Source organism: Halyomorpha halys, unplaced genomic scaffold (assembly GCF_000696795.3).
Source record: "Halyomorpha halys isolate HHAL.00 unplaced genomic scaffold, Hhal_1.1 Scaffold42.1, whole genome shotgun sequence".
Lineage (NCBI taxonomy): Eukaryota > Metazoa > Arthropoda > Insecta > Hemiptera > Pentatomidae > Halyomorpha > Halyomorpha halys.
Window position 1 is genome coordinate 783,413 of NW_027114384.1, and position 10,514 is coordinate 793,926.

A 10,514-nucleotide genomic window follows, 5' to 3' on the forward strand; every position below is an offset into this window, starting at 1 on the left:
TCAATGAATTCATTTCGAACCGGTGGGCTTTGTGAAAACAATGTTACAAACATCGACGTGTCCCAGTGTTCTGGAGATTTGTTCCAAGAATCTCCTCAGTTAGAATGTGAAATAAATAACAGTTTTAAGAGTGATGTTAATTTTTCAAATGAAAAATCTAGTGAAACTTCTGATGAGTCTTATTTTACACCAGTAAGAAAACCCCGAAGAGCTTTGAGCTTTTCTTATGACAGTTCCCATTGTAACAGCAAGAATAGTGATAGTTTGCAAAATGAGTCTAATACTGATTCTTCCAAGTTTTTTAAACCAATATCACCAGTTTGCAAGATTGACAAAAGTGGTTCTACAAGTTTGCTTGAAGTAAATCAGTCAAATTCACCTGATGCTTATGTGACTCCTAGGATTCATCATTTAAGTAAGGTGAATGTTGCAGGAATTTCATTTGTTTCAGAAAGTGAACATTCAGAGTCTAGTAGTATCTTAGATGACAGCCTAAAAGGTGACAATCACCAAAGTTCTATTCAGTTTTTCAAAACTCCCCTCTGTAGTTCTGTAAAAAAGCGTACCATCCAACAATGGCTAAACAATGTGTCTCTCAACTGTTCTCCAAAGCCAAATCAGAATGGCCCTCATAACAGGCATGAGGTAGTTCCTCCAAAATCAAATATTTTAGAAGACCAAAATGGTTCTAAACCTCTAAGTGTGAATGTTTGTGTTCCATCATCAGTTGACATTAATATTGGTCATGCTAAAACAAATGATGTGAAGGAATCAGAAACCTTGAATGGTTTAGGGACTGGAAATTTAAATGATAGTGACAGAATTGAAGAGAGTAACACCTCAGAAAATTATTGCCCCTGGTTATTTGATTCATTTGGAAACAAAAGAAGTGAATGTTCTACGAATCAGGATGGAGTATGCCACATGCTTGAAAACCATAAACTCTCTAATGAAGTTAATGATGATAATTGCCAGAATAGCCCAAATAAGTCTTCCAGTTTTACAACTAATTACAAACTTAGCAAACACTTAGACAGAAGTTTCCATGAGGACTCTGGAAGAATTATTTCAAAGAAGAGTAACCATTCATTGAGTTTTAACAAAAGTTCATGTAATTACAAATCAGAAAATGGTAATGTTTTTTCAACAGATGATAGTGATGCAAATTCAAATGAAATCTGTAATGGTAACCTTTCAAAAATTGTAGAAAGTGACGACAGCTTCACCAAAATAAGGATGTTCAAGAAGAAAAAGAAAAAAAATTGTTTGAATATTTCCTCTGATGATAGTGAGGCTAAAGATACCGCTAATGACTCTGAAGATACTCATCATAATAATGAACCATATACGCCTAGAAGAAGGTTGTATTTTCGAAACCCTTTAAATAATTCACTTGATGATGATGCTAAACCATTAACGTATTGTAAAGATTATTCTATAAGTTCAAAAGACAATAGCCGATTTATTAGTAAAAATACAGGTCTTCTTGATCAAATATGTTCAGAAGTACATAATATAAGCAACTCTTCTATGTGTTCTCTTCAAAATCTAAATAATTCAAATGATAAATCCAGTGAAAATAGTAAAGATGTGGAATCAGAACCTGCAGTATTTCATAATTTGTCAGTTCAGAGCACAGATCTTTCTTTTAGTAAAGGTAGGGATTTTAGTAAAAGTACTGGTTCAGTTTCACATGACAAATCAAGTTCTGTTAATAATTTAGATATTTCACAGGGAAAAGCAGATGATGTAAACCAACTAAATTTTAGTGGTTTATCCATCGGTAACACTTCTAAGAAAGATTATGATATTCCAATAAATACTTCTAATAAAGAAGAGATAGTCGGCTCCATAGATGAATCTCAGATTGATGAAGTTTTTGATTCTTCTAATTCACATCCTAATGAACTTGAAGACAGCTCAGATTCTATTATAAACATTAAAAGAAAGTCTAAGAAAAACATACTAAATTTTTCTTCTGATGAGTCGTCATCAAAAGAGTCGTATTTTCTTTCAGAAAAACCCAATCCTAACATAATTGATGTTAATGAAATATCTAACAATGAACCAAACCCCTCAAAAACAGCAAATGACCAACCAGAAGAAGTAATTAATATTTCACCTAGAACAAAAGTTCTAGTTGATTTGACACAATCCGATGATGAATATGACAAATATATGTATAGGACTCGCAGTGACTCTTCTTTTTCTGACAGTGAAGAAATTCAAGGTGTTTCGAAAGATTCTTCTGATGTAATCAGTGTGCACACAACCACTAGCGATGAGGAAGGAGATGATGAGGAAAATGAACCTTGGTTTGATTTAGAATCGTATCTTAAAAAGAATATTCCTGCTTCAACTAAATCCTTAGATTCTTCATTTTTAAAGAATTCAGAAAAGAGACGTGCGCGGCTTGCTAAAATTACCTTACCAACTCATTCAAGTTGCCCAGACCATACATCATTTCTACTATCTTTGACACCAGAAGTCCCTGATGAAATGTGCCATCCAGAAGCTGTTAAATATAGGGGACAATCTTTTTCAAAACACAGAAATGAGCTTGTTGATCTATTGTTTAAATTATACAATAAGGAAATATTCAATGAAAAGCTTCCACCATTGGAAATAAAGTGGTCTGGCCATCTAACTACAACTTCAGGAATAACAAAATCTTCCTCAAAAATAACGAAAAATGGCAAAATACGACAATCCACTATAAAACTTTCCAAGACTGTTGTTGATGATGCATCTAAAGTAAGAGATGTATTACTTCACGAGCTTTGCCATGCTGCTAATTGGTTGATCGATGAGCAGGCTGGAGGGCATGGACCATTATTCAAGAAGTGGGTTAACAAAATTTGGATAAAATTTCCAGAAGTTCCAAAAGTAAAAACGACACACAGTTATGAATTGAAGTGGAAATATCGTTATAAGTGTTCTTACTGCAGTTACGAACTTGGAAAGATGAAGTTGAGTTTAACTGAAACTTCCTGCCGTCTTTGCGGTGGTTTAGTTACTGTAAATACATAATGAGCTTAATTTTATTGCTGATAGTTGCAATGTAAATATTTTTATATGACATTTGTAATTTTTTAATTGCATATACTTGCTTATATTAAAAATGTTTGTACATTTGTTATTTTTGTAAAATATTTGCTGTTAAATTTATGAATCAAATTTTATACAGTTATTCTTAATAAAAATTGTTATATATAAACTTTATATTTTGTTTCATTGGTATTAATACAATGTTTTTTATTTTTATAAATATTTTTAGGCCATTGAAAAATCACCCATGGTCTATAATTTTTTTATTTATCTTATATTTTTATACAAGAAATAATAATATATTAACTGAAGGGGTAATGTTAAATGATAAATTTTAAGAAAACAACGTTCAATTGTTTTTTGTTGGGGCTTGTTATGTTTTGAAGTGTACATAGCCCCTCCTACACCTACCTATCGCAGTTATTAATTGGATTTTGAGGTTAGAGTACCTCGCACTAGCTAGGTAGGCCTCTACCCTCTCCATTCACATTGAAGATTCAAAAAATGTTACATAGCCCCTTAATCCAATTACCCCTTCAACTATTAATGCTCTAAAAAGGAAACTAATAGATCTTATTGTTTATTAAAGAGAGGATTGCTATCTTCTAGGAGGAAGTAAGTTTAATCATTTGTAAATAGGTGTGTAAAAAACAATTGATTGTCAATTAAATCCATTAATTGGAACATGTAAAATTTATATGAGTACATTCAAAACCATTTTGAATATTTAAAACAAAAAAAATGGGGATCAGAGTAGCTGAATGAGTAAGGCACAGATCTACTAACTAACTCCAAGAACCCAGGTTGAAATCTGGTTCATGCAAATAATTATTTATTCTGTTATTAAACCATAAGTCAACCATGTGGGTTTGTTAGCCCTCCAGGGTCCGATCAGTCTCTATAAAGTGGGTAATCTTACTTGGGGAAAAATCTGGCAGTTAAACATGATAATGAATCTGGATGTATCTAATCGTTATAATAAAAAAACTTTTTGCAGTCTTGGGAATGGCTTACAGAAGTGAAACTTCTAAAAGTAAAATTATGTATTAAAAATTAATTAATGATGTGTTCCCCTTTATAGCTTAAGCCAGAAAATATTAGGCAGTTAATTAGAATAGAACAGCTATTTCTCAGATTACAGGAGCTAACGGATAAGGGCGGATTGCTAAGTTATTGTAATCCCCTTACTCTCCTGTTACAGTATATAAATTTGTTAGAACAGACCGGTATTGTTCTCTTCCTTCTTTCTACCACTTTCATTTCATCTCGTCTCGCCTCATGAAACAACCAATTTACTCCCATATAATTTTTCATAAGTTGTAGAAAATCGGTAAATAAGTTTCACTTAAAAAACCCACTAAAGATTGCATTTCTTCTTATGCCTACATTTTCCTACTTGGTAGAACCAGAGACCGAAACAGACATTCACTAACCACATCAGTTTCACCAAAACCTTTTTTTTTAACTTTTATTTAAAAGTGTTTTACATATAAGTTTCAGCTGGACTTTCATTTTGTTGTAGTTTATTAACAATGTTTCAAAGAAAAAAATTAATATCTTTTATATGATTGCCAGATCAGGGTTGCAAGAGTATTTTCAGCTCTTGATTAGGTTTTGAATTAATATGGACACAATTTCGGAAGTACCATTTTATAAGAAATATAATTAGTAAAATCAAACAAAATTTTTAAATTAAATAAACTAATAGGAATGTTACTGCGCTTCTTCATCATTGATATTTTGAAATAAATGTTTATCAACTATTCAATTTATTAATTACAACATATTTTGAATATTTTTAGTTTAAGTTATAATCAATCTTTTAAAATAAAAAATTTTTCTTTCAGCAGTGCCACAAGGCAATCAAAGGGAGAAGACGCACTAATGTATACATGATACATTTCTTGTATTATTTATGTATGAACTAATACTGTTATTACTCTTAATGAATGGTACGAAAAAAAAATAAATAAAACGGGTTTTAGCAACCAGCGGAAGGGTTCCTTCACATTCCATGGCTTAGCTGGACTGATATCAACACCTTATAATGCCACAAGGCAATGAAAGGGAGAAGACTCAGTAAAAGTATACATTTCATGTATAAATAAATGTATAAAGTAATTTTTATTTTTAATGAAGGGTATGAAAAAAAATATGGGAGAGTTTCACACTGTTATAAAATGTAACTTCTAATATTCTTCCCATTTTAAGTAAATTTTTCAAATGTGATTAGGATTCCATTCTAATTTGGTGTTATGATCTCCTCTTTAGAGATTTGACATATTATTCATTAACCAATATATTCGCTATAAAAGCAAGGCCACACCCAGGATCAAAACTAGGGAGGACATGCCATAGTAAATTAGGGGGGGGGGGAGGCAAGCCTTAGTCAATCAGGTTCTGACATTGCAATACGGAAAAGGGAAATTAAATCAAAATTATAAATAATTGTCATAGTGCTTTATTGGTTATAACAATTAAAATTTGCTTGAAAAAATTTTTTTTTATAAAATTAATAATTTTTTCACTTACAGAGAGGGGCAGCTGTCCCCCCCCCACTGGGTTCGCCCATGTATAAGTGTCTGTATTAAAAGTGAGATAACTAAAGCTACCCTAAGGTGGGTTTCACACCAGTTTTCAATGTTACATGATTTAACTAACTTAAGTATCCTCTTCCTATGAAATATTTTATGGTTTGAATTCACTCTATCTATGACATTGTATTTTACCATTTGAGGCATTTATTCATAAAATGTAGTAAATGAAATTTTTATTTTTCTCATATCCGGCTTTTATAAATTATTGAATCTTCAGAAAATAGATGATTTTCTTAAGAGAATAATGTTGGTATAAAGTTATGGTAAGTGACTCCTGTTTGAAAATAAAAAATTGTAATTAACAAATACTTTAACATTGTAAAGTTTTAAGAAGATTTTACAACTCTTCATGGATAAATAATCTACATACCCACACTATGCACCAGTAGAATATGAAAGAAATATTTGTTTCCTGTCTTAACACAAAATTATAACTGAAGAGTTGCCTTGTACATTCCACCCAAAATAAAATATATTCCTACACTAATTTAGGAAACTTAGAGGCTTTTAACACAATGTCAGCCAACTTCTAGCCTTGAAATGTCATTTATCGATTACAATTTAAACATACTTATGCACTGTACAATAAACAATTTTTAAGCAAATAAATATCAACAAAGACGATAGATATATATGTTAAATTAAACCCAATTCAATCCAACATTATCAAAATACTATGCAAACATAAAATGTCAAGAACATAAAAGGAATAATAAATACAACAAATTATCGGTGTAGAAGAGATTTATTAATTTCTCAACTACAGAATACTCTTTTCTTATTAAAAATAACAAGAAAAACATTTCATAAATGTAATGTTCATGTTTGAATTTAATTATAACGACAGTATAAGTAAAATATTTTTTGCGAGCTTTATTACAAAAAATAAATAAAACAAAATATATTTAAAATAAAACACAGCCTTTTTACATACATTACATATAAATACAAACATAACACATTATTATACCGGCATAGGAATCAGTCATAATGCCAGTTTAACTTCTCTTTTTTTTAATTTATAATATTGGCCTCCATAATTAATATTTTCATTAAAACAAAAAAAAAAATTAGAACGGAACTATACATGATTATGTACACTTCAGTTTGAAAGATATTTTAAACGTGAAGAAACCCAGGTGAAGTGCCATATGAGAATACATCGCGTGCAGACTGATGTTCTATGGTTGTATCCAAAAAGTCGTCGTCGTCTTCTTCTTTAGATGATGATGAATTTGCAGCTACTTTTGTTTCAGGAGGTCCGCAGTACTCACGATAAATTGGGTCAATATATACTTTAGACCTAAAAGTGATACGATTTTTTTATTAAAACAATTCATTTTTTTTTTTTATATATTTCTTATCAGAAGTTAATATATCCACTTCTGAAAAGTAAAAATTTTCACTAACAAATTAAAATTGTATACTAAACATCTTTTCAGTTTATTTCAAAATAAAAAAAAATTTTCTGTCAAGTAAGTGTTACAAATTAAAATTTCCAATAAATATTTAGCATATCTATATGAGATGCTACCATAATAATTTTTAAGTAATGACATTAAAAAAGATGATAATTAACTTATGATAAAACCCCTTAAGATATGCATTACATGGATTAGTATTACAAGTTCTGATGGATAACAATGAAAAGAAAACTGTTTGGACAAACTGAATATAACAATTTCAGTGCTTTTAAAATAATATTCTTTTATTTAATTATTGAGCGCCAATATGAAAAAGAGTGCAATCGGGCCATTAAATGAAAAAAAACAAAAAAAAAAAAACAGTAGGTCCTGGTAGAACTAGAAGCGGTAGTAGATCCCCTAGGCATTGATGACCAAAAAGTCTTACGTCTTTAAACAACAATAAAAACAGTAGATAATTCAATCTACAGAATGGCAGCTTCACAAGTCATTAATTTATTGTTAAAAAAAATCTTTTTAACCCTTTGCACTCGGCAATGTTCCGACGTTACCTACCAGCAACTCAATGCCACTTTTTTTGTGAAAATGTACACCCTAGAATCATGACATTATACAGTGCAACTTTAGAACCGAGTAAGGCATTGTAATGAAATTTGGTTTATATGTATTTGTAGACAAAAAGAACGCATATTTACAAAAAAATATATATATTTCTTATGATTTTCAATAGTATGATAAATTCTGAAGCAATTTTCAATATGCATAGCAGATTGATTTGATTACAAGATCACAACATTATCTTATAACTGTAGAGATCTTTACTATTCCACGTTTTAATACGATGTGATTTCCTTTTAAATTTCTTTTATCAGTTTTCAGATTTCTTTATTATCTTATCCTTTGCCTATATCATTTTACCGTACTTACGTACCTTTGTTCCACTAATTCTACATATTGCTCAACGGATAAATGAAGCGTATAGTCTGTCATGATTACACTTCACACATTCTCTTTTGACATAAAACCTGTTGATGTATTTACCATGCATGTTGATACTTTTATCATATTTTGATGGTTTTTTGTGTCATTTCAATAGAAAATTACAAGAAAACAAAGATTTCTTAAAAATTTGCGGTGGAATAAGTTCATTCTCTGTAATAGCTAATAAGGGGAGGGGGGGGGGGGTACAACCGAGTGCAAAGGGTTAAACAACTTTTTTTGTCTCTATTTTAAACTTTTTTTATTTCTTTTTCAAAGAGTTGCTATCTATTTCAAATCTCATTAATGATTATATGACATTCATTAATGATAACATTTCAGACTTCCTTGCCTGGTCTCAAAACAAGAAAGGAACATTTTGGAAATAAGTAACCAAGTTTGAAACTTTAAATTTTAATTTATAAATTATTAAGTAAAAGAATAAAATTTAAAGAGTTAATATTTCCCGGTGAAATAAAGAATATAAAAATACACAACAATAATAATTTTGTATATATATAATTAATAAACAAATATAATAATAATTGCATAAAAATACTTACTTTTTCAAATGATAAGGATCGAACGGAAAAAATGAATCAAAATGGACTGGTGAGAATGGACTTATACAGCCTGTTGTGTCCCTGTACTCGACAGGCAATACATTTCTAGAATTCCTTTCAATTATAGTATAACAATATGCCAACTGATAAGACCTCGCGATCGAAGCAAAATTCGAAACAACAACAGGGAGGCAATATCGAAGAGGATTCAGTCGACAAGTAACTATTTTTGACAGGCCGAGATTTTGAAGGTGCAGCAAACCTGAAATAAAAATTAAATTTAATAAACAATATCCTTAAAAAGTACAGGATGGACCAAGTTACATTTATTCTTTGTACAGATGCTACCAATTCAGGCCACATAAATGACTGACAGTGCAATTATCAGCTTATATCACTAAGGCAGTGTAATTTTCAGCTTATATCATTAAGGCAGTGCAATTTTCAACTTATATCACTAAGGCAGTGCAATTTTCAGCTATATCATGAAGTATTAATAAGGATTCTTCAGCATTAAACAAGGTACTTAACAAAAATATAACATAATATAAAATAATACAATACCTACGACATGGTTTTTATCAATTTTGAGAATTGAGAGTTCCGACTAGCAACAATTTTACAAATAAGCAATAATAAAACAATAAATTAAATTTAAAAAAACATTAGTTGTTTCGCTTAAAATCCATCCATCCAGTTTTCGCTTAAAAACAATTGAAAGGATTATATTACTTATTAGTATTACTTTTTTTTTTTATTTTTACCCTTTTAAGGGTCACAACAACCCTTTTAAGAATTCCTTTCCTTAACTTCATTATTTTAACATTTGGGCCAATTTAGCTACTACAGTACAGTAAAATAAAACAGAGAAATGATAAGGGCATGCAAAAATTATATTATATGGGACAAATGAGGTGAACATAATATTAGTTAAGTGTTTAATCAAATTATAGAAAATATTCTATTTAATTATATCTAGTAAGACAAATTATTATTTTAATTTAATGTTAAAAATGTCATCGATGAAGAAGTGATTATTCTTTATATTAATATACCAGACTTACACCTTTTAAAGGGAGAGGCTTTCAGTTCTATAAATAATGAATATAAAGCCGTCATTATTAGCTCTAAAGTACCGCTAGATCGTGCCACGGGAAGTTAGTCACTGGGACAGTTTCTTTATACACATTTTACATTTTTGTTTTATTTAGATTAAAATGTGTTAATAATTGTTAGTGGTTTAAATAAGTGTATTAAAGTTAATTATTTTTTATACACATTGGTTAACCCTCAGTTAACCTAAAAAATATAAAACACCTGTTCTATGTAATCAATTTTTATTGTGATCCATTTTTGTTACTCGTTAGAGGCTTTTGGAAACAACTTTATTGTTACTGCCACTTTTATATTGATAGAATGTTAGATTGCGGTGTTTACAAAATATGTCTAATTATTATTACATATAATGAAGTTAACATTGAAAATTGGTAATAAAAGTTATAATTAATAACAATAAATATGATTTAAAAAATAATAAAATAAATTGTAGGAATAAGATAACTCCAAACATTATCTCACCGAAAGGATGAAGTCGTATTTTCTGTTAAGATTAAAATTTCTTACAAGAAGTTTCTCTTATTCCCTTAACTGCCAAAACTAACTATCCCATAGTTAATAAAAACTAAAGAAAGATATTAAATTTATAATCTTTAAATTTCTTTCTTGAGACTGGCAATTGTTTACTAAATAATTCAAAAACACTATCCAAAATTATAGTCTCAAAACATTTATTTCATTCACACGTCCAACGTTTCGGCCAATTCGGCCATCTTCAGGGACAATCTTAAATTACTATGAGACATATCATTCAACCATTTAAAAAAACTCCATACAGGCTATTCTGC

General features: G+C 29.8%; 2 protein-coding genes across 2 annotated transcripts in view; one reads left to right on the top strand and one right to left on the bottom strand.

Annotated features, from left to right (window-relative positions):
- The first annotated feature begins 3 nt into the window (after positions 1–3).
- LOC106688365 (putative uncharacterized protein DDB_G0282133) lies at positions 4–3,175 on the top strand. Its single transcript, XM_014432787.2, has one exon. It carries the CDS (start codon positions 4–6, stop codon positions 3,028–3,030), a length of 3,027 nt encoding a protein of 1,008 aa, XP_014288273.1. The 3' UTR covers positions 3,031–3,175.
- A 3,196-nt stretch (positions 3,176–6,371) lies between these two features.
- Tif-IA (RNA polymerase I-specific transcription initiation factor RRN3 homolog Tif-IA) overlaps positions 6,372–10,514 on the bottom strand; it is a gene marked incomplete in the record, with an annotated part of 18,861 nt that continues 14,718 nt past the window's right edge. The window contains 2 exon segments of the mRNA XM_067051573.1: positions 6,372–6,948; positions 8,611–8,872. Of these exon segments, the coding sequence (XP_066907674.1) occupies positions 6,765–6,948; positions 8,611–8,872 (446 nt within the window).